The sequence below is a fragment of the Molossus molossus genome, unplaced genomic scaffold, assembly GCF_014108415.1.
Source record: "Molossus molossus isolate mMolMol1 unplaced genomic scaffold, mMolMol1.p scaffold_m16_p_20, whole genome shotgun sequence".
In the NCBI taxonomy this organism is placed as follows: domain Eukaryota; kingdom Metazoa; phylum Chordata; class Mammalia; order Chiroptera; family Molossidae; genus Molossus; species Molossus molossus.
The window spans coordinates 24785829-24811088 of NW_023425356.1; the positions used below are offsets into that span (position 1 = coordinate 24785829).

Below are 25260 nucleotides of genomic sequence, written 5' to 3' on the forward strand. Positions count from 1 at the left end.
TTTATTTATGTCCTGCTTTTGAACGAGTATCTTCCCTCTTGCATTTTGAAATGAAAAGTTTTGTTGCTCACACAGTTTCAAATATCAGAGCCTCCAGTTATCTGTGGGTTTGCTCGCGCCGCTCTTTCCTAAGCAGCCTTAAGCACTTGACGTTTTTAGAAAAGAAATATGCAACACTGATTAACTGTGGCACTCTTCATTCGTCTTTTTATAAAAACAGCTTTAATTTACACACCACAAAATTCACGTTTTACTTATATAATTAAATTATAAGTAAAATTTCAGAGTTGTGCAACCACCACGGGTTTGATCTTTAATTAGTTTTAATTACAGTTTCTGAAGTTTAAGAAAGTTTCCATAACCATCAGTAGGCTCATAAATGCATAACTAATAGCAATTGATAATAAAATGCAGGCAGCATAGAATTTTGTTTTCCATAATCCTGGGCTCTCTCTCAGCCAGAACATTCTGCTGCTATATTAAGCCCAGGGAACCGGAATCACGAGATCTATCGCTTCTCATATGATCATATATCTACACTTCTTACTCTTTCCTCGGGGTTTTCAATCGCGGCGATGAGGTCCCCTCCCCGAGATCTTCCGGAAAGAGGCGGGGCCTGTCTTCCGGAACTCTTCGGACAGAGGTGGAGTCTTATGCCGAGGGCTGTTCGGAAGAAGGCGGGGCCTACCTCGCATCAGGACCAGTCTGGCTGCACCTGCATCCTTAGCTCAGAGCATCCCTGGAGCATCTTAAAAGGCAACCGCAGCTGACAACCAGGGACCAGACCGTCGCAGGAGGCGTCCGCAAGATACCTTCCCCCTTCCCTGACCAAGCGCTGTATAGCGGCGGCCTCGGTTCTGATCCGGGGTTCCCAGAGTTGCCTGACCATTGCAAAGGCATTTATAGCAATAGCCTCTAATTACGACATGGCCGAGATCACCAATATCCGACCTAGCTTTGGTAAGTACAGTCGCTCAAACTAAGACTGGGGTAGTCGAAAGCGTTGCAAAGCTGGGGGAGCCCAGCGGCTGCACAGGGAAGAAAGCCCAGATCAGGGTATTCAAGTGCCAGTCCCGCTAGAATCGGGCCTGTAGTGATGGGTAGCAGGCAGTGGTCAGAGCCTGAACTTGAGCTATGGGTAGTAGAAGCTGGGAAGGCTAGAGATACAAGGAGGCTGAGAGGTCCAGAACGCTAAAACCTTGTATGGTGCACCGTCAGCACTGCTGGAGGCGAGAAACAGCGAGCTTACGGAGGATGTGAACCCCTCCTTCTGGGGGAGGAGAGGTGGAGTAGGCCGAGCCCTCCCCCATGGGGCACGCAGGGCGGTGCCCCTTCCTCCCCCTCCTACTCCTCAGGGTTGCGGGGGAGAGAGGTGGCAAGGGGGATGGGGCATCAAGATGGCAGCTTGGAGACTGTGGGCTGTATGGCTGGCAGCCAGGGGAGGCAGCGGCCTCTGGGGAGAAAGGTGCAGGGGTGGGAAGCAAAAAGGAAGCCACTCCTTAAGCCAGTCACCTGGATGATGGAGCTGGGAGGAAACATGAACCCTACAAGTTCTGTTCTGCTTAGTAACGGTGGGGTCCGTCGGATGCTACCAAATGGCGCTTGGTTCTGCTGGGCTGGGGGATGACGTGATGTCTATTTCTGGGCCTCCTGGCAGCGCCAAGGCGCTTCCTCCCAGGCCTTTGTTCCCCGTTCCTTGGGCTGGCTTTTCAAATAGAGGGACTCACCCGCGCTGGTGCTGGAGCTGATGGGGGCCCGATTCAGGCCGGAGGGGGAGGTGCGAGAGAGGCCAAACCCCGGGGAGGCCGCTTTGTGTACCAGAGAAAGCATTACGTCATCTCGGCGCGGCTCCAAGATCTGTTACATTCCTTGGAGCAGAGTGGGGTGGAAAATAGGAAAGACGGGAAATAAAAGCTCGATTAGCAAGTTTTTTCCTCTTAGGGAACTCCTCCAAAACATGCTAGGGTAACACACTACCTTTGCTATCCTTTCCCTGTGCAAAAAAAAAAAAATGTCCTGCTTCTCACTCAATTCTACTATACCAGTTTGGATGGTAGAAGCCAGTGAGAGTTGCTGTCACCCTAGGGTTCCTTCATATTCCTTAAGACATCCTAACCCTCAGGACAATTCAGAAGGTTTGAGCATCCAGTATTTAGGGTGGGGCCACAATCCAACTAGGAAATGGCTTCTCTTATTCCCCAGTAAGAGGTTTATGGAAATGAGCAACTCAGTGTGCTCCATTCTCTCAATATGAGAAAACGTGAGATCAGGGAAAGTATCCAGACAACAGATCATGCCTATTAACCACTTGTTCCCAGTGATTCCCAAGTCTAAATCCTGTAGCATTTCTTTCTTCCACTTCACCTTCTGCATTGCTATTCTTTGAGCCCTAAATTTCCAAAATAGTTGTCCCTTTGGTGATTGCATTCGCACCCTGTGATTTTCTTTCTGCTCTTTCTTTTTCTTCTTATGAATTCTTTTCAACATATTCTTTTTTCTAATTGCAGTTCTCGATTCCTTGGAAAGTGAGATGGTGTGGAGTATAATGTAGTGATTTCCTTTAGAAGGAATATTAAGGGAATAGAGAATATAAATTTATCAGTCTTTTACATACTACATTTTTTTATCCTCACTCGACACTTTTGCATTCATATTCAGATAGAGCAAGACGGAGAGAGGAAGAGAGAGAGAAAAACAATGATGTGAGAGAGACATATCGACTGGCTGCCACCCACATGACCCCAACCAGGGCCAGGAACAAACTGCAACTGAGGTACATGCCCTAGGCAGGAACCGGACCCGGGTCTCTCTGGACCGCAGGCCAAAGCTCTAACCGCTGAGCCAAACCGGCCAGGGATACATTCTACATTTTATTTAATACTCACAAATACACTATGGTGTAGGAATTATTATGTGTATTTTCCAGATGAGGAAATTGAGGCTCAGGGAGATAAAATAGAAAAAGTCACACAAACTAGTGAGGGTAGTGCCAATGTCCAGTTGATGTTAAAGTTTATTCTCATTTCTGTATCACACTAGTCTACTTGACAGAGAAAAGCTATTTTAGTAAAGGAAGTCAATAAGCAGGTCTGGTCCTGGCCAGTGTGGTACAGTGGTTAGAGTGTTGACCTGCACACCAAAGCATCACGGATTCAGTTTTGGTCAAGGACACTTACCTGGGTTGCAGGTTCTATCCCCCGCCCCTGTCCTGGCACATGCAGGATTGCATGGGGGAGGCAACAAATAGATGTGACACATCTCTCTCTCTCCCTCTCCCCACCTCCCTCCTTCCCTTTCACTCCCTCTGAAAAATCAGTAGAAACAAAAATATATCCTTGGGTGAGGATTTTAACAAAATAAAACAAAAAATAATAAGCAGGTCTGGTCAGGGACTGACAGAGTTGGGCATAACTCAGATGTGTCTCACAGGTCTTTCAACCCTTACAGATGGTTTGTCACATAGAGAACGGCTACTTCTGACTTTTTCATGTCTCATAGAGTACTTCATTCAAATGCTTTAGCCCTTGGTAGATACATCAAGTCAACACTCAATTATCCATCACCTTGGAGGATAAAAGGAACAAGAAGCACAGGCCACTGCAATTTACAACTACTTTAAAACACTCACTTCAGATGTTAGTTCCAATTTCTTTTTCCCACCAATCTTTTAACTAAAGCAAGACAGAGCTTCACCATCCCTGATTTTTCTGGTTAACTGTTTTGAGTGTGGGGGAGAGAGGCAGATGTTAACAAATACTCAGTAAAGAAAAAAGTAAGGCAAAGGTGGGAAACAAAGTGGAGGAAAGCACCTAGGTGGTTCATAAATGGATTAATCTGTTTCTCTGCTTTTCCTTCTCTGTCCTCCTGAAAGATAAAAATCCTTCATCTCTTTTACCCATATCACCTGCATTTTTCTAACAGTAAAAGTTGAGGCATGGTAAGCAGTAGTGGATTCCCTCAAGATCACAGAGTACATTTATCGTAGAGACAAAAGGATCACTCAGATGTCTCCCAACATGGGCTTTTAGATCTCTCTTTCAAATTATTCTCCAAAATATACCTGTCTTGGTAGTTCCCTGCTTTCCTGTTCTTGCAGAGACAATCAATTGTTCAATTTCACTGATCAGTAGCAAGCAGTTTTCAGGAAAGTCCCTGATTGGTGAATAGAAAGTCCTTTTTCCAGCTTGTGCCCATTTTGATTGACAGTTGATACCAATCAATTGTTCAAATAACTATGTACAGGCCTTGTATTAGATGCAAGAGACTCAGGGGTTCAAAGATGAACAGGATGTTATTTCTGCTTGCTCTCAAGGAGCTGAACCCCAAGACTTCCCCCATTTTCTGAAAACTCTCCATAATAACTCTTATTTTACTTAATGCTCTGAGAATAAACACTATTATTATTCAGTATGGACATGGTCACCTTGATTTATTTTGTTAATGGCTTTACTCCTTATCTACATTATTTTTTAATGTAATCCCTTTTCATTTTTTAAAAAATTATTTTTATTGATCTGAGAGAGAAGAAGATGATGAGAGAGAGAGAAACATTTTGTTCTTCCACTTATTTATGCATTCACTGGTTGCTTCTTGTATGTGCCCTGACCAGGGATTAAACCCTCAACCTTGGTGTACCAGGATAACACTCTAACCCAGCAAGGGCAAATCCCTTCTTTTCTTACCTGTTCCCAACTTTCATAGAACCATGGAATGTGTGAAGTAGAAAAAACGTCAGAGATATTTAGTGCAATCTCCATGGAAGAAATACCTTGTAGCATATGCCTGATCAATGGTGATCCAACTTCTGAAAGTTTTCAGTTGTAGATTCACTGTTTTATGAAGCAATTTGGGCCATTGTTAGGCAGTTTTAATAATAATTTGACTCTTTTCATTGAGTCAGATTTATCTTCCTGTAGCTTGTATGTGCTGGTACTGGACCTGCCTTCCAAAGTAAAATCAAATCACACCTTTCATCACAATGCCTGAAATAATTGAAGAAAGTTATTATTCCTAGGCCCTTCAGCTCCTTCAGGTCCTTCCATTTTTATTCTTTGATATGGTTTCCAGATCTTTTCCTATCTTGATTATCCATAATGTAGAGACACTTTGGTGTCAGGCAAACCTAGGTTTAAATCCTACCACTGCATTTACTACTACTTGACCCAGGGCATATGTGAGTCCCTATGTTTCACGATTGTAAAGTGAGTATATTGACAGTAACTATTTAATGAGTTCTTTGATTCAGAGAGAGAAAGCTCTGGTGCAATACCTGGCAGGGATATAATAAATGTACCCAAAAATAGCAGTTTTTATTCCTGTCAGTGCTAGACAGAACACTCCGTATGTGTTGTGACCAGTGCAGATGAAACTATACTACCTGTGATCCAGACATCATATTCATAGTATAAGTTGGCATTAGCCTACTCCAAGTTTGTGGTCACCTAAACTACTAACTAATTGTTTCTTACACTTGTCAAGTAAGGTCTCCTGTTGCTTATTGATAGGTTTGAAAAACCAAAATATAACTAAAAATTTTCCCTGATGTATGTAATCATGTTGACGTCATCCTCTTTTTCCAAACTGTGGAGGCTATTTTGAATTTACTAACTCATTTGTTCACTGAACACTTACTATGTGCCACGTGGATCTAGAACCTGGGGATATAGCAACGAACAAAACAGACATTCAGTATTCTTATTAATGTTATCTAGTGAGGAAAAACAGACAAATTGTCAAGGGTAATAAGTACTATGAAGACAAATAAAGCAAGTGATAGGGATATTATCTCACTTGGGGCAGTCAGGGAATGCTTCTCTGATAAAGCAAAGTTTGAACAGAGGTCTTCAGTGAGAGGCAGATGCCTGGTGAAAGGATGTTCCAGGAAGAATCTGGAATATGCTGGAGTCACATTTATTTCCTTACTTCTCCCTGCCCAAATATTTCCTTAAAAAGTAATATGGAGATAGTTACAAAATAGTCATGGGGATGTAAAGCATAGGAAATATAGTCAATAATATTCGAATATCTGTTTACAGTGCCATTTGGGTAGTGGAAATAGCAGGGGGAATGCTTTGGAAAGTATATGATTGTCTGACCACTATGCTGTACATCTCAAACTAATACAAAATAATATTGAATGTAAACTGTAGCTGGAAAAAAAATGTGAGCAAGTCAAGTAATGTGGAAAACTAGAGGTTGTATCTAGACCAATTGGCTTCAATGATCTTAAAGGAGAAAATAACCCCAAGCCTAATTATCTAAATCAGGGGCCAACTTGTGTGGGAAAAAAGACAGATAAGACTAGAGGAAGGGAAGGGGAAAAAATCTGTTTTTCTTTAGTTATTTGTTCATTCAATAAATATATATTAAGTACCTGCTATATGTTGTTAGTGCCGGGGGTATAGAACTGAACAAAAGAGACAAAATCCCTGTTCTCATGAAACTTATAGTGAAGATAGATAATAAATAGTAAAATTGTGTGTGTGTGTGTGTGTGTGTGTGTGTGTATTCTTGTGCATGTGGGTGTGTATGGGAGAGAGAGAGAGAAAGAGAAAGAAGACACATGGAGAAAATTAAGCAGGGCTAGAAGGTGTGGGTTTGGGGAGTGGAGAAGGTTGCTTTTTTTTTTTTTTCTTTGTCTTTTTTTTTCTCACCTGAGGATATTTTTCCACCTATTATCAGATAGAGTGGGAGTGAGTGAGGGAGAGAGAGAGAGACAAGAGAAATATCTATGTGATAGAGCCACATCGACTGGCTGCCTCCCACACAACCCAACCAGGGCGGGGGACTGAACCGCAATCGATGTATGTGCTTTTGACCAGAATCGAACCCGCGACTCATTGGTCTGCGGGCTGATGCTCTAACCACCGAGCCAAATCAGCCGGGGGGAGGTTACACTTTTAAATGGGGTGTCAGGGAAGATCTTACTAAGAAGGTGACATTTGAGCAAAGATCTGACTTTTCCACAGTCTCTATTTTTTATATTTAAAATTCTATTTTAAATACCCAGGAGCTGAATTTGGAACATATTTTACTTAGACAACTTTTCTTCTTTTTACCACCCACCCACTTTTACTACCCTTGAGCACCCTATAAAATGACCTGAAGTTGCCCTGGCCAGTTTGACTCAGCAGTTAGAGTGTCGGACCGTGGACCTGAGGGACCCAGGTTTGGTTTTCACTAAGGGCACATACTTTGGTTGCAGTTTGTCCCCGGCCCCAGTTGGGGTTGTGTGGGTGGTGGCCAGTCGATGTATCTTTCTCACATCGATGTTTCTCTCTCTCTCTCTCTCCCTCCCTCTCTATCGGAAGGTAAATGCAAAAATGTCCTCAAGTGAGGAGTAAAAAAAAAATTAAAATGACCTGAAGTCAACCCCACATCCTTTTACCCCACATGCCAGCCAGTCAACACAGGCCCACAGTTTACAAATCCTGTAGTAGATGCTGTAGAATATCCTCCTAAAACCAGACACCCCTTGTGCCCTTGTGTAACAGTTGAGGTGAATGGGTTCCCATGTAAAAAGGTGACCTTATAACACTTACAGGGCAGCTTATGTGAAACACAAATCATTGTGAACAAACCAAGTTCATAAGTGCTAAGGGAAGGCCAAAACCAAAAAAACAGGGAGGGACATCTGTAATGCTTTCAACAATAAAGATTTTTTAAAAAAAGAACAGGGTAGCCCTGGCCGGTTTGGCTCAGCAGTTAGAGCACTGGCCTGTGGTCCAGAGAGACCCGAGTTCGGTTCCCGCTAAGGGCACGTACCTCGGTTGCAGTTTGTCCCCGGCCCTGGTTGGTCGTGCAGGTGGCAGCCACTCGATGTGTCCCTTTCACATCGATGTTTCTCCCCCCCCCCACTCTATCTGAACAAAAAACAAAACAAAAGAACAGGGTATGAGGTGGGCACTTCAGGGGGAAGTCTTCCTGGAAAAGGTAAATATTTCATCCGGGTTTGGTGGAAAGGAAGAACCATGAATTGGTTGAGAGGATGGATGCGGGCATTTCTAAGAGAGGGGAGAAGTTCATAAGCCCAGATGAGCAAGTTTTACTTTAGAGGCTAGATTGCAGATTAACTTGGCTCTAGCAGAGACACTAAGCAGGAGAGCTCTGAACAGGGGTTGAGGTCCACCTACCTTGACGCATCTCTGGTCTCCACCTTCAGATGTATCACCAGTAGTGGCAGGCCTTATCGGGGCCTCTGTACTGGTGGTGTGTGTCTCGGTGACCGTCTTTGTCTGGACATGCTGCCACCAGCAGACAGAGAAGAAGCACAAGACCCCACCATACAAGTTTATCCATATGCTCAAAGGCATCAGCATATACCCAGAGACCCTCAGCAACAAGAAGAAAATCATCAAAGTGCGAAGAGACAAAGATGGCCCTGGGAGGGAAGGTGGACGCGGGAATCTGTTGGTGGACGCAGCAGAGGCTGGCCTGCTGAGTCGAGACAAGGGTCCCAGGGCAACTAACTCTGGATCATGTATAAACCAATTACCCATCAAAGTGGACTATGGGGAAGAACTGAGGAGCCCCATTGCAAGCCTAACCCCTGGGGAGAGCAAAACTACTTCTCCATCATCTCCAGATGAGGATGTCATGCTGGGATCCCTCACCTTCTCAGTGGACTATAACTTCCCCAAAAAAGCCCTGGTGGTGACAATCCAGGAGGCCCATGGGCTACCTGTGATGGATGACCAGACCCAGGGCTCTGACCCCTACATCAAAATGACTATCCTTCCCGACAAGAGGCATCGGGTGAAGACCAGAGTGCTGCGAAAGACCCTGGACCCTGTGTTTGACGAGACCTTCACCTTCTACGGCATCCCATACAGCCAGCTCCAGGACCTGGTGCTGCACTTCCTCGTTCTCAGCTTTGACCGCTTCTCTCGGGACGACGTCATTGGGGAGGTCATGGTGCCACTGGCTGGGGTGGACCCCAGCACAGGCAAGGTACAGCTGACTAGGGACATCATCAAAAGGAACATCCAGGTGAGGAGGAAGTGTGTGTTGGGGAGGGATGGTAGGTTGGGGGAGATAAGATCTTAGGGGACAAATTGAAGGGGAAGGGGATAAAATGGGTGGCAAAGAGGGACTGGGGGGAGGAAGCTCTCAGCTATCAAGAATAAGCAGTGGTCAGAGGAAGAAAGAGGGCCTGGCAGGTCAGATTTCCTCTCGGAAGCAACTTCTTGAAGAAGAGGGACAGGTAGCTTCTGAAATTTCACTTAGTATCTGGGCATCCTCATACTGCATCCGGCTTGCTTGAATATAGGGCTAATTTTTTTCTATAAAATAATGTGTGATCTTCCTCTAGTGAACTTATTTCTCACAGCTGAGAAACTATTAGTTTAGTAATTTTCCCCTCAGCTTTCCTTTCCCAAATAGTACGATGTATATATGTCTTTTAATAACCATTTTATAAATGCAACTTAATGAATTGCTTCACCTTTGAGTCCCTTAGCTAGGCCCAAACCTTTGCCACAGAAATTTCTCTCTCCATTCCTCTTCTCTGTTTGCATTAGAAAGGGGATGAGAGCTTTCTCTCCCACTGGGCCAGCATTGGCTCTTGAGCTGTAATTTTAGGGGTACAAGAAATGTGTCCCCTGTCCTCCATTAGTTATTCATTTCTTCCACAACTGGGGAAGCTATGTAGTTCTATGTTTAAGCACTTGGGCTCTGGAGTTGGACTGCTTGACTTCATGGTCCAGCTTACCCTTTTCTAGCTGTGTGACGGGTGAGTAACCTTTCTAAGCTGCTTTTCCCCACATGTAAAATGAAGCTGCTAATATTACTTTCCTTACAGCCTTATGAGGCTCAAGTGAGATAATACCCCGACATATTAGTGCCCTGGAGGAGCTTTTACTTAGTGGAGGAAAGATAAACAATCTTGACAATTACCATATTGTGAAAGTGGTAAGTGCTTTGAAAGAAGTTGTTGACATTTTAAACTCAGAGTTTCATTCCTTTTTCAGGATAAAATATAAGTGGTTAATAGCAAGGGCTTTGAAGCCAGACCTGAATTTTAATCCAAATGCCATCAACCAACTGACCTGGGGCAAGCTGCTTAGCTCAGTTTCTTATAGGTTTTAAGTAAGGTGATGGATTTACGGCATCCCTGGCATATAATAAACCTTTGATAAATTGTAACTGCTATTATTATTATTTCTATTATTAATAAAGTTTGGTCCCTGGGAGATATATGTGGTTCAGAAATGTCTGTATTTTGTTTTGACAAAGTAAAAGGAGACCTGCCTCAGTGGAGAAACAGGTAGAAGGTTCCGAAAGGGTGTCAGGGTCACTTAAAAACAACTGCCCAGCTCTTAGAAGGAGCCCTGGCAATAGGTGCCGTACTTATCTCTTGATGCCTTTTCCACCTGCAAGCCCATGCTGGACTCAGTGGGAAGTCAGGAGGCTCAGGATTGGACAAAAGAGGCTTCCAGGCCAGCAGGGGCTGAATGTGCAGTGAACTTCTGGGAACAAGGTTTGTCTGCTGAAAAGGGCACTGTTCCAAGTTGGTTGGGGGCAGGGAACAGTTTCCTCTGGAGGTAGGTTCTTATCTTCTCCACTGTGTAATGGGTACCTATCCCACTGCTGTCAGCCCTGTCAAGCAATTGCCCAAAGAACTGCTGCTGCCACATGGCATGCTCAGCTTACCTCACAGAGGCCAGGGAAGTCCCCAAATTTTGAATAGAGGCTTTTGGTCAGGACATAAACACTGGTCCAATGCCAGGATCTAATGAGATACCCCAGAGTTTAACACAGCAGGGGTTCTCATAGCCTCAGAAGCTGGAGTCAGAGGGCATGGTGCAGCCCCTGCCCTGTTTAATTTCCCTCTGTCCCTATCCCTCTCCCACCATCTCCTTTCCCCTCCCCATCTCCTGACTCCCCTTTACAGCAGTGCTCCACTGCCTGCCTTCATCCAGCTCTTCTCATAGGATGATCCTTTTCAACTCAGCTTCCCTGTAGCTCCAGCTTTGGTAAAGCCGCAAACTAGCTGGACTCCTCCAGGTAGCTAATGCACTCACAGCCCAAGGCTGAGAGTGGGGCATGGCTCTGTGCCAAGCTGCAGCTGGGAAGAGACTGATTTGGGCTGGGAACAAATTAGCCTCGAATCCAGGACACTGGGCAGGAGCATTTGCTAAACTGCCAGGGGCTCTTGGCATGAGCCAAATTTCTTTCTATTTTATTAACTCCCCTCAGGAGGGATAAGCCAGAGCTGAGATCTTTAGTAACACATTCCCTGGAGAGGCCCCAGACAGGACACTCAGAGCCTGTGCAGCCTCACACTAGAGTCTTCCAACCTCCTGGCTTCCTAAGAGTGTTTTCCCCAACCAGTGCCTATGGGCAGGGCTGTGTTCCACCCTGAGCCGTGACTCGTCACTTGTCCTGGTGGTTCCCTAGTCCTGCAGCCTCCAAATGTCCCTACTATAACCAAGAGTCTGCCCTTTCTGGATCTCCCCTTAACTCATTAGAGCTGCTCTGGACGATTCCACACTGTCTATAAAGAGCTTTTTCCAGTCTGTGTAAGGCATCCCCTTATAATATGGGGCCAAATTATCTTCCTCAAAAGATTCCTGGGTAGAAACTGGTGAGAATTGCATTTATCTATATAAATCCCCACTACTAACTGCATTTCCTGTCCTTCAGCAGAAAATGTGTCTCTTGTCTTTTCTATTATACAGTACAGTAGAGTTGAGGAAGTCCTGGACTGGTCATCATTTTTGACTCTATCCATTTCACTACCTTACTCTGGGCAAGTAATTATCATCTCTGGGCCTCAGTCTTCCTCTAGGCTGGATCATGAAGGCTACTGGGATCACTTTGTGAGAGTACTCTTGGCTCTTATGAATATACAAAAAGATATAAGAAGCATGAAAAATTAACACTTGATTATTAGTGAAAGAAGATCACAGTATAAATTCTATAATACCCCAAAATCTCTGAGTTGGACTTTGGACTAGATTTTTTTTTAGTGGCAGGCAGCTTTTTTCCTAGTATTTTATTCAGATAGAAATTAAAGTGAATTTACATTCCCATAATACATTCCCCACAAGGAGAAGGGAGACAACACAGAGAGGGCTGGAGAATAAAACAGAGACAGTGGGAAAGAAGAGATTTACAAAGTAAGTAACAGAGAGCTATTAGACTCCTAATTTCTTCAGGTCATGTTTTTTATATGCCATTTCTTGTCTTTATATATATATGTTTTTATTGATTTTTTTTTTTAGAGAGAGAGAAAGGAAGAGCAATAGAAACATTGATGTGAGAGAGATACATCCATCGGCTGCCTCCTGCATGCCCCCTACTAGGGATCGAGCCCAAAACCCGAGTGTGTGCTCTGACCGGAATGGAGCTAGGACCTCTCAGTCCATGGGACATTGCTCAATCCACTGAGCCACACCAGGCCAGGCCCATTGCCTATCTTTCCACTGTCCAACCTGGTGTTGATGACTTGGGACAATGGTCACTTAAGGAAAAGATTCTTAAAATCTCAGATTAGAGGCCATTCATTCTAGCCAAGGGGACTGAAAAGAGAGAAAGAAAAAGGAATGTCAGTTTTCCAGGAACAATAAAGAAGGTTGCTATGTATGTCTATTGGGGAGGTTAAGAGGGGGGATGAGGTTGAACATTAAGGTTTTTGTTTCTTTTGTTTTCCCATGATTGTGATTTATGTGGAGGTGGCCCTTAGCACTTCTAACCCCAGTAAAGATTTATTGAGGATGAATGGGTCCACCTAATGCAAAGACTGTGTAGCTAGACAATCACTCTGGAAGGGGCTCTGCTAACTACGGGAAATCGACTTCTTTCTCACTTAAGTGTTTCCTTGTCTGGATGTCCTCTTTATGACCAATGTTCCTGTTCCTCTTCCCCTGAGGGAGGGCAAAGCCTCCCAGCTTTGTCAGGCATGGATAAAACCATTTCTCCCCTTTGTCCTTCTGCTTGTCTGCCCCCCATACAGGGTCTTTGCCTCATTAAGCCAAGGGACTGGGAAACAGAGCTCACTTCCAGCCCTTGACAAAGAGCCTTTGAGAAAGAGCTATTGGCAATGCTACTTGGAATGGGATTGGGTGGGAAAAGAAGGCGAGGGGAATGAATGAAAAGATGGGAAACTGTTCTTCAGTGCAGAATGGAATGGCATTCAGGTGGTGGTGTGGCTATAGACTTGGGTATCACAGAGGGGCAGCTGAATGAGGACGTGCATTCTGCCCATGTAAAATGCCAAAGGTAAAGGGGGCCAGAAGGATAACAGTTGTCTGAGGAGTGATTTTAGGAGAGAAAAGTATTAAAAAGGTAAGCAGAAGTTGTCCATTTTCTCAAAGAACTAGGGAGGGGACGTGGCAGGTTAGATTATGAATATTTTGCTATAAAGAATGATTTAGGAAACAGTTTTAAATAAATAATTAGGAAACCTAAACTATAATCTTGTAGTTAGTGTTTTGTTCTGCTTTTTATTGATTTTTAGAGAGAGAGAGAAACATTGATTTTGTTGTTCCATTTATTTGTTGTTCATCGGTTGCTTCTTGTATATGTCCAGACCAGAGATGGAACCTGCAACCTTGGTCTATCGAGACAATGCTCTAACCAACTGAACTACCCAGCCAGGGCTCAATGTTATTTTTACAAATAAAACTTTTTTAGCATTTTTTTTAATCCTCACCAGAGGACATTTTTTCCATTTTTTGGTCAGGTAGAGTGGGAGGGAGAGAGAGGAAGAGAAAGAGAAACATCGACGTGAAAGGGACACATCGAGTGGCTGCCACCCAAACAACCAACCAGGGCCGGGGACAAACTGCAACCGAGGTACATGCCCTTAGCGGGAACCGAACCTGGGTCTCTCCGGACCGTAGGCCGACTCTCTAACTGCTGAGCCAAACTGGCCAGGGCTTTTAGCATTTTTTTTAAAACAATGAGTTTGTTTTTTCTTTATTGATTTTAGAGAGAGAAAGGGAGAGGGAGAAAGAGATTGAAACATTGATGGGAGAGAACATCAATTGGCTGCCTCCTGCATGCCCCCCACTAGAGATCTGGCCCACAACCTGGGCATGTGGCCTGACCAGGAATCAAACTGGCGACCTGGCCCTTGCCGGTTTGGCTCAGCGGTTAGAGCGTTGGCCTGCGGTACAGAGAGACCGGGGTTCGGTTCCCGCTAAGGGCACGTACCTCGGTTGCAGTTTGTCCCCAGCCCTGGTTGGTCGTGCGGGTGGCAGCCACTTGATGTGTCCCTTCACGTCGATGTTTCTCTCTCTCTCTCCCTTCCTCTCTCTCCCTCCCACTCTATCTGTACAAAAAAATGGAAAAATAGCCTCGGGTGAGGATAAAAAAAAAAAAAGTAACAAACTGGCGACCTGTTGGTGCATGGGTCAACGCTCAACCAATGAGCCACATTGGCTGGGCTTTTAGCATTTTTTTAAAAATGTATTTTAAAGAGGAAGAGGGAGAGAGAGAAACATCCATTGGTTGCCTCCTACATCTGCCCCGACCAGGGATTGAACCTGAAACCTGGGTATGTGCTCTGACCAGGAATCAAATACCCCACTTTTGGTGTATGGGATGATGCTCCAACCAACTAAGCCATTCTGGCCAGGGTTAAAACTCGTTTTTAAATCGAATATCACTTTTACCCCACCTATTCTTCTTCTGTATATAAAGTTAGAATTGTATTTTAAAATTGCATATTTAATATTTAAATACCAGTGTTTAAGGACGATCCCAGAAATAGATATCAAATCTACTTAACATTTAATTATTTGTGGAAATGGAGGAGAGCAGTGGTCCAAATAATCCAAAGATTCTTTCTTTCTAAATCATCTCTGTCTGCTGGGACTTTCTATGGTGATGGAAATGTCCTCTATCTGCACTGTCCAATGTGGTAGCCACATATGACTGTTGAGCACTTGAAATATGGCTACTGTGACTATGAGAACTAAAATGTCAATGAATTAAAATTTAAATAGACACATGCAGTTAGTGGCTACTGTATTGGCTAGATTAGTTCTGAATGTTTCGGAAGACATTTGATTTTTTTTTTCATGGGGGATTACTTTCCTAATGCCATTTGGCTGTGGCTAATAATAAAAATGAGCCTATGTTCTCTGACTGTGTTCTGATTCCTGTCAAAAAGAAGCAACCCAGAAGTATTCTGGTTGTCAAGGGCAACCAGCCTGTAATTTTAAACTGGCTGAGGGTACTTCCTGTGGATACAATCAAAAGCTGACAGTAGCCCTGGCCAGTTTGGCTCAGCAGTGAGAGCGCCAGCCTGCAGAGCAGAGAGACCCGGGTTCAATTCCTGCTAAGGGCATGTATCTAGGTTGCAGTTTGTCCCTGGACCCCGGTTGGGGTTGTGTGGGTGGCAACCAGTGGGTGTGTCTCTCTCACATCAATGTTTCTCTCTCTCTCTCTTCCTCCCTTTCTCCCTCCCACTCTGTCTGAAGATAAATGCAAAAAATGTCCTCAGGTGAAGATAAAAACAAACAAACAAACAAACAAAAAGCTGACAGTATGTTATGGGTAAGGAAAAAAATGTGAGAATTCAATCTATCAGCGAAAAGCTTTGAAATCATTTTTAGAGTCTATTGTCTTTCGTACTTAAATTTCAAAAGCTAAAGACTAAGCTTAAATTTTAGTTAGTCATGCCCAGCCAGTGTGGCTCAGTGGTTGAGTGTCGACCCATACACCAAAAGGTTACCGGTTCAGTTCCCGGTTAGGGCACATGCCCAGGTTGTGAGCCAAATACCAAGTGAGGGGTATGCAGGAGGTGGCCAATCGATGTTCTCTCTCATCAATGTTTCTGTCTCTCTCTCCCTCTCCCTTCCTCTCTTTCTAAAATCAATAAAGACAAAAATAAAAATAAAATTTAGTTAGTAATGTTTTATGCCCTATGAGAGACATTTTCATATGCTCCTGGTATGAAATACAGTCTCAAGAAAATTTTTGTTTGTTTGTTTGTTTTATCCTCACCCGAGGATATTTTTCCATTTTTTGTACAGATAGAGTGGGAGGGAGAGAGAGGAAGGGAGAGAGAGAGAGAGAAACATCGATGTGAAGAGACACATCGAGTGGCTGCTACCCGCACGACCAACCAGGGCCGGGGACAAACTGCAACCGAAGTACGTGCCCTTAGCGGGAACCGAACCCGGGTCTCTCCAGACCGCAGGCCGACGCTCTAACCGCTGAGCCAAACCGGCCAGGGCTCAAGAAAATTTTTAAATAATTTTTAAAAATTCTCAGCTGATGATATTTTTCTATTTATCTGCAGATAGAGTGGGAGGGAGAAAGGGAGAGAGAGAGAAACATTGACGTGAGAGGGACACATTGACTGGTTGCCTCCTGCATGACCTGACCAGTGCCGGGGACGAACTGCAACTGAGGTATGTGCCCTTGGCCAGAATCGAACCTGCGACTCATTGGTCCGTGGGCCAATGCTCCACTACTGAGCAAAACTGGCCAGGGCTCAAGAAATTTTTTAAACCATATGAAATATCACAATTTTATTTCTTGAGATGACTTAAGGCTTATAACCAAAACACAAACTATTAGGTTTTTCCTCTTGTTTTTCATTGATTAGCTAATAAAATTAACACTGCTGTTGTTCTTTCCTGTATGAGACACAACTGAGCAGGTAGGACACTAGCCTGTGAGCTTCTTGAGGGAAGGTAGTATTCCTCATTGTCTATTTTTTCAGCTCTAGCTATTGGCTGAGTTCCTGGCACTTAGTAAGTACACAATAAATCATTTTGATGGGTATGTAAGTGAGAATAGTCTGGTAGTGAGAATATCTATATTTGCTCAGTCCAAGAAGAATTCCTGACGTAGGTGACATTTCTTTGGGGGTTATGAAGAACACAAAGAATAAGATTTGAGCCTGGCCAGTGTATCTCAGTGGTTTGAGCATTGTCCCATGGACTGAGAGGTTCCGGTTTGATTCCCGGTCAGGGCGCATGCCTGGGTTGTGGGCTTGATTCCCAGTAGGGGGCATACAGGAGGCAGCTGATCAATGTTTCTCTCTCTCTCCCTTCCTCTCTCTCTAAAAAAAAATTAATAAAAAAACATTTAAAAAAAGATTTGAGCCCTGGCCAGTTTGGCTCAGCGGTTAGAGCGTCGGCTTGCGGTCTGGAGAGACCCGGGTTCGGTTCCCGCTAAGGGCACGTACTTCGGTTGCAGTTTGTCCCCGGCCCTGGTTGGTCGTGCAGGTGGCAGCCACTCGATGTGTCCCTTCACATTGATGTTTCTCTCTCTCTCCCTTCCTCTCTCTCCCTCCCACTCTATCTGTACAAAAAATGGAAAAATATCCTCGGGTGAGGATAAAAAAAATATATATATATTTGATAACGGGCTCTGGCTGAGTGGCTCAGTTGGTTGGATCATCATCCTGTACACCAAAAGGTTGTGGTTTGATTCCAAGTCAGGACAAATACCCAGGTTGTAGGTTTGATCCCTGGTCAGGGTGTGTATGGGAGGCAACCGATCAACATTTCTGTCTCTCACTCCCTCACCCCTCTTCCTTCCTTATTCTCTAAAATCAATAAAAGCAAACAAAAAACCATATCCTTGGGTGAGATACAATAATAATAATAATAATAATAATAATAATAATAATAAATTTTTATAAAAGATTTGATAGTGGGGGAATGATTTTTGTCCCAAATTTGACTTATGTCTTAAATTTCTCAATTCCACCTCCTTTTGTTTTCCTTATCTCAGCTTCAGTCCTACTTTCTAAGCTAGAACCCTAAGAAATAGTCCTCCAACAAGACAAAACCAACAAACTAAAAGAAATATTCCTCCATCTCTTCCCTCTCCCCTACATTTACATCCAATTAGCCACCCAAGCCTAAAAAATGCTGACAATTCTTCCTGAGACGTATCTTGCCCATGTCCATCCCCTCTCCTATAGCTCTGGTTCCAGGCACATTTCTTCCTTGGCCGATTGCAACAGCCCCTTAACTGAGCTTTCTGCCTTTGGTCTTTCTCTACTTTAGTTCATTTTCCAGCTCTCACTAGAATAATAATATTACTAATAAAATATTAATAACATCATAATAACTTTGTCACTCCTATATTTACAGACCTCATCTTGCCTGGTGGTGACTCCTCTGTTTGCTTAGAATGCCCCCATTGCTCTTAACCCTTACCTCACCCACCTCTCCAGGTTCCTGACTCACCCCTCCTGCCAGACACCCCAACATCAGGCACATGCACCCCTCACCGTACTCTGAACACAGTGTACCCTTTCAGAGTACCCAATGCCTTTGTACCAGCCATTCCTGCCACTCTGCCTGATGTGAGCGTCTCTCTGCCCATTGTCTCACGGCCTCTCACCCACCTTCAAAACTCATCCCAGATGTCAGCTGGCAGAGCCTTCCCGGAATCGCTCAGCAGCGCCTGGACAGGCTTCTTACTTCTCTGACATCTTTCCTTACATCTCTGTCTCTTCTATTGCATGGTAAGCTCCTTGGGAGCAACTGAGTCCTGTCAGCTGTGGATCCCCAGCACCCGGCATGTAATGAGTACCCAAATATGTGTACAATGTTCTTGGAGGACTAGAGTTTTTTTCCAAGCTCAGAATAGGGCCTACAATAAACTTTAAAGATGGAAAACAAAGATGTGGGCATAGGGGAGAAAGCCGACTTGGCTGGAGAAGACACTCTGAGGTGCGTAACTGAGGCAGGTGGAGCAGGTGTGGATATTTACCTGTGATGTGGAGGAGCAGGCTCCAGAAAGGTTAGGGACTTGCCCAAAGCCAGGTGGTGAGTAAGTGCCAAAGTTAAGACTCAGACCCAAATTTCCTACCTCCCACTCTACCTTTTTATCACAAAGAACGAAATGAGAGAATGTACTTCTATAGCGCATAATATACTCTGGGCAAAATTTAACTTATTTAATCCTTTTAATAATCCTCTGAGTTAGGTACTTTTTTAATCTCCATTTTGTAGATGAGGAAACTGAAGTACTACAAAGATGTCAAGTAACTGATCCCAGGTCATACAGATAAGCAGTAGCAGTCAGCATTTGAATCCAGACCAGGCTGGCTTCAGAGTCTGTGCTCTTAAGTACTAGGCTGTACTGCCTCTCCATGCAAGTGATTTTATTTAATATCAGGATTATAAGTAGAACATTTCCTTTTATTCCCTCCCTGTTCAATGTGATGGTAACTTTCTTTTTTTTTTATCCTCACTCGAGGACATTTTTTTTCCATTTTTTGTTCAGATAGAGTGGGAGGGAGAGAGAGAGACAGAGACAGAGACAGAGACAGAGACAGAGAAACATCAATGTGAAGGGGACACATCGAGTGGCTGCCTCCCGCACGACCCAACCAGGGCCAGGGACAAACTGCAACTGTGGTACATGCCCTTAGCGGGAATCAAACCCAGGTCTCTCTGGACTGCAGGCCAACGCTCTAACCGCTGAGCAAAACCAGCAAGGGCGATGGTAACTTCCTTTCGGGAGAAGAGCACCTGCCATATAGCCTTCTCCTCCCTGTGCTTTCTCTCCAGCTTCTCTTCCCTCTCCTCTGCTCACTTTCTGTGCCACGTCCTGCTCCCCCTGCTGGGATTCTCATCTGCTGTTTTTTCTTCACAGAAGTGCATTAGCAGAGGGGAACTCCAGGTATCTCTGTCATATCAGCCTGTGGCACAGAGAATGACAGTGGTGGTCCTCAAAGCCAGACACTTGCCGAAGATGGATATCACCGGTCTCTCAGGTAGCAGCTATTTACTTCAACCTATTTCTAAATATCTGAATGACAACCCCCCCTCCTCTTGCCTATGGCCTAGACACCCCCCCACATGTCAGGACCCCCGTATACTCGTTACCTTGCATCCATTCGTCTCTGTGTCTACCTTCTTTTCCTGAGAAATATCTAGGTTATAGATTTTCCTAGCCGGGGAGGTCCTTTGGATGAGCAAATGGGATCTTGTACTTTTTTTTTTTATCCTCACCCAAGGACATTTTTCCATTTTTTGTTCAGATAGAGTGGGAGGGAGGAAAGGAGAGAGAGAGAGAGAGAAAGAGAGAAACATTGCCGTGAAAGGGACACATCGAGTGGCTACCACCCGCACGACCAACCAGGACTGGGGACAAACTGCAACCGAGGTACGCGCCCATAGCGGGAACCAAATCTGGATCTCTCTGGACCACAGGCCAACACTCTAACCCCTGAACCAAACCGGCCAGGGCAGGATCTTTACTTTTGGCAAGGTACCCTAATGGGTGGGTGTGCTGGGTGCCAAGTTCTTGCTTCAGGTGAGACTTCTCACAAAGTTTGCGGGCATTGTTAGGCTCTGTGCCCCTAATAATGTTTTTTGGTGTCATAAGGTTTCTTCAGACCTGACTGGAGGGAGTTGTTCAGGTCTCTTCCTGCTTGGTTCCCTTGTCCCCTTGTTCAGGCAGGCAGACTCAAATACAGTCAGTGTGCGTTTATTGTGCCATCACTAAAGACCACCTAGGGGGGCCAACAAAGAGATGGACAGCAGAACCCCTCCTTCCCAGCATGAAACCACCATTATATAGGAGAGAACTGTGTCATAGGCCTGTCTTCCTTTTTCTTATCTCTTTGGGGGTCCCAGATCCTTATGTCAAGGTGAATGTCTACTACGGCAGAAAGCGCATTGCCAAGAAGAAAACCCATGTGAAGAAGTGCACTTTGAACCCCGTCTTCAATGAGTCTTTCATCTACGACATCCCCACTGACCTCCTGCCTGACATCAGCATTGAATTCCTCGTCATCGACTTTGATCGCACCACGAAAAACGAGGTGGTGGGGAGGCTGATCCTGGGGGCGCACAGTGTCACAGCCAGTGGTGCCGAACACTGGCGAGAGGTCTGTGAGAGCCCCCGCAAACCTGTGGCCAAGTGGCACAGTCTGAGCGAGTACTAATCCTATGCTCCTCGCCTCTCACCCCAGGGCCAGGCTGGGCAGGGACGTGGTGGGGAGAGAGGTGACAGAGAGAAGCGGACTCAAAACTTCATTTTAGTTGTAGAAGAAAATTTCTTACAAAATAAACCCCACAAAAGAACACCCCACATGACCACAGCTGCAGATCTGTTCTTAGGGATGATTTTTCTCCTTTGCAAGGCACTAGAAATTCTTTTTTTTTTTTTTTAAATGGGGAAAAAGAGAGAGGGAAAGACCTCTACAAGTTTATATATAACAATGTAACCTTATACTTGCATGTCTAATACAAACTGAAGAAATTAGCCTAGCTGCCAATATCAAGTTACAGATTTTAATCCATGAAAATTGTGTTTTGTGCCGAACTGTATTTTCTGATTACCTGAAATTGACCTCTTTTTATTGGGCTTCTCTGGACAGTTCCTCTCCCCACCTCTGCAAAATAATATTTTGCTCTTGTAAAACCTCATATTTCCATTATCCCCATCTTTTCTTCCTATTACCTCTTACATCTCTGCTCTTTTACTGAGCTCAAGGTCCAGAGGTCTGTAGCAAGCCAAGAAACAAAGGTGGAATGGATTAGGCAAGGTTTGCAGGAGAAAGAGTATTTGAGAAATGGGGTGTTTTTGCTGTCAGTGCTCCTGCTATGAAGGGGTAGACGGCAGTCTATGTTTAGATTGTGATGAAGCACATGGACACATCAGATTTATGAGGTAGAATTGGGTTTACATCACAAGATGATGTCTCTAAAAAGAGCTTTGGAGACTTCAAATTCAGCTATAGGATAGTACCCATGATCACATCCTGCTGACCCCAAACACTATCTGCAGGTATGAGGACAAGGAGAGGAGAAATGAGATGACTGTGACCCCCCTTTGCAGCTCTATATGGAAGCGACAGCCACTTCTTGATTGATGGGTTAGAATTAATCAGAGGTGTGAAGGATTAAATTGGCCTTTGTTTTTCCAGAAATGCTGACCCTTGAAAATCTCTCAAGTCTTCTCAAGTAGCTTAGATGTGGTTTTGCTTCATAAGGCAAAGGGCCTTCAAAACTGATTCTCCTTAAATTTTTCAGTAATGGCTCTTAAGAATAACAGTGTGATTGAGTCATCAAGGTAACTTGGATTCTTTCAGGACATCTTTTCCCTCAAAACAAAGTGCTTGGTTCTTGGAACTTACGAGTCTCACAACAAGGTGGAGGGATGAGGGGAACCACAGAGTTCAGTTCTCCTTCTGCCGGTGGGCAACAGAGGTGGAGAGACATTCAGCATCCTGCTGGGATTAGAACTCAAGTCTCCTTACTCCTAGTCCAGCCATGTCTCTAATGTTGAGACTTCTCAGGTGGCAGAGACCACTGACAACATGTATGCTTGGATAGGCAGTAGATATTTTTGCCAGCCTAAAGAGGAACTCAAATAAGCAGCAGCTTGGGGCAAGGCCTGAGGGATTAGCTAAAATTGAAGGTCTACTTCCATGCAAGAACATCACTTTCTAACTTGCTTCTGAGAAGGGAGTTGAAAAGCTGAGTCTCCATGGAGAGTGATGGTGTTGTCTTTGATGTTCCCTTAGCTCTTGTGTATTTAAAACCAATCTACTCCTCCCCAATCCTTTTGTGTTTTTTTAAACGTGGATTCATGACAAGGCAGAGCAGTGCTGAGCAGGCACAAGGCCCACTCTGTTCTTGTCTGTCAGCTCCCATCCCCCACAATCTGACTCACTCTCTCCACCATCATTTGGGTTCACACCACCAGTCTCTGTCCTATACTCCATGGAATGTAAATACTGTATCATACGTAGAAGAAAATAATTTTTGTTTTCTAAAAATGGCATTTCGAGATAGTTTAATGTAAATCTGATAGGAGCATTCTGAAACCCCATTAGGAAAAAATTTAAATAATTCCTCTTCATCGCCTTAATGTCTAAAGATCAGAAATTGCTGAGCAATCCACTTTTGTTTCCTTCCCAGAAACAATGCAAAGCAACAGGTGGAGATAGTCTGGTCTTTGCCCTGCTGTGTGTGCCTCGTAGCTCCTCCTGACATAAGTCTGGGAAAACAGCCTCACTCCTCTCTTCCCCATCTCCTTGTAGCTTTATTCCTTGCATTCTTTGGGTCTACTGAGCAGTGGGTAAGTGAGGTGACAGGGGAGGAACCAGTAGTTCTGTAGCTTTTGAGCTCTCTTGGTGTCTTTCTCAGAAAAAGGCCAAGAGGCAGTACAGGGTTCCTCCTTCCTACCTCAGGCCTGATACATCGTGCCCTTGACTTTGCTGTCCCAAAGTTTCTTAGCTGACTTAGGCTTTCATTTGTTCCTCCCAGAGCTAACTGATAAGGGTGGAGGAGGAGAAATGTCTCCTCCTGAGTCAGTTGAAAGACAAGAGAGTCACATCCTAGCTTTTGCACAAGGCACTCATGGTCAGGAATAGGTTAGGGAATGGTCACTTCTGATTTTCCAAGAGAGTCCTTCTCTGCTGATATCATGATTCCTTTGGGAAGACAGAAGTTTTTCTTAATAACAAAAGTCCCTTTATGAGTTATTCCTAATTTCAGTTCTCAGTGGAGCACAGCCAAGACGTACATGTTTATGAGCAGTGCTCTAGATATGAAAACAGAACTGGTTTGCGGGACAGGGGCAGCTTGCTCAGGAGAGGGAACAATGCAAGTCCTTTTTCTTGGAAGGCTTTTCTTACGGCCATGATAGTGACATTTCCCTCACCATGATCCTTTTCCAATGTGGTTGTCTTTCTTTACCTTGTGTCTTCTCTTGTAAAAATGAAACTCAAGAATAAAATAAATGTGTCAAATTAAAAAAGAAAAATCTGAAAAAGCTAACTTGAATTGTGTGAAATTGCATAATGCCGTAACGCTAACCTACAATATGTAATGCTATCTTGTATGTTGAATTTGTTAATGCACCGCACAAGTGCAAAATAAAAACTGATTCACATTAAATAGAAGCAGTGATGTCGGCATGATTCTCTTGGAAGCTGGATGACTATGAATGAAGTTAACACTCAGACTCTAATGGGATGTTCTAGGGCATGTTTTCAAAGTGTGAGCCTCAGATCTCCTGACTCAGAATCATCTGGGGCACTTGTTGAAAAAAATGCAGATTCCAGGCTCCTGTTCTAGAGACTCTCATTTGGTGGGTGACTTGGTTTGCTGTTTGTTCTAGTCTTTCTGTTTTTCCTTCCAAATGTAATTTCTAAGACCATAACCACCTGAGGGAGAGATGCTGGTTTTGAGTGCTGAGAATTAGTCTGCTCCTATAATTGGGAATATTTATTCCAAAAGCAATGCTGAAACTGACTGATTCGGTACATTCATTCATTAGTCAACGGCTATTTATTTATTGAGTGTCTACCCTATGCCACATACTGGGGATACAATACATTGAGAAGCAAGAGCCCTACTCTGAAGCTTAGTGGAGGACAAGCATTAATCAAATCATCACAATAGCCCTGGCCGGTTTGGCTCAGCGGTTAGAGCGTCGGCCTGCGGTCCGGAGAGACCCGGGTTCGGTTCCCGCTAAGGGCATGTACTTCGGTTGCAGTTTGTCCCCGGCCCTGGTTGGTCGTGCGGGTGGCAGCCACTCGATGTGTCCCTTCACATCGATGTTTCTGTCTCTCTCTCCCTTCCTCTCTCTCCCTCCCACTCTATCTGAACAAAAAATGGAAAAATATCCTCAGGTGAGGATAAAAAAAAAAAAAAAAATCATCACAATAATAAATGTATAAATACAAACTGAGAAATGCTCCAAAGGAAAAAGAACACAGGTTAATGCAACACTCTGGGGTCATATACTGTGGTGCTATGACTACTGAAAGTTCTCTTTGTGGATTTCTGTGCCGGCCTTCAGGTCTGGAATGATTCCATTTTCATATTTTCTGTTCAGTGTAAATGATCCTCCCTGTGTATATGCTCAGGATAGAGAGAAAGGAAGCTGGAAAAAAAGTCCCTGCTCTTCAGTGAAGGAACCAGAAAACATTTTCAAATTAAAAAACTAATATAATAAGCATATTATAAGAAAATTGAAAAATAAGAGGAAAAAAAAAATCAATCGATTCTAAAACCTTAACAACCATTTTGTCTTCCAGGCTTATTTCCTGTGCATTTTTCCCCCTGGTTCGTCTTTCAGGATCATTATGGAAAATGTAAAATAAAGTATAAGTTCATAGAAATAGGGGGAAAAATCCATCTACAGACAAACATTACTCATTTGGGCACATCTCCTTCCAAGTTGTAACTATCATGATTGCAATCATGGCATGTATATAATTTTATTGGGTTTTTTTCCTCCTAGGTGATAATCTTTTTAAAAAGTCATGGTATAACAAAATAATTGTAAAAATAACTTTTATTTATTTATTATTATTTT

The 25260-nt window shown here is 44.0% G+C and overlaps 1 protein-coding gene across 2 annotated transcripts; it reads left to right on the forward strand.

Moving 5' to 3' along the window:
- The first annotated feature begins 705 nt into the window (after nt 1-705).
- Nucleotides 706-23834, forward strand: SYT11 (synaptotagmin 11). 2 transcript variants are annotated; one of them, XM_036273559.1, is made up of 4 exons: nt 706-960; nt 8162-8988; nt 19576-19699; nt 20562-23834. In XM_036273559.1, exons 1-4 carry the CDS (start codon nt 927-929, stop codon nt 20870-20872), a joined length of 1296 nt encoding a protein of 431 aa, XP_036129452.1. In that variant the 5' UTR covers nt 706-926; the 3' UTR covers nt 20873-23834. The 2 variants fall into 2 exon arrangements, with proteins under 2 accessions (XP_036129452.1, XP_036129453.1); XM_036273560.1 differs by having other exon boundaries at nt 19576-19696.
- The last annotated feature ends 1426 nt before the right edge of the window (nt 23835-25260 follow it).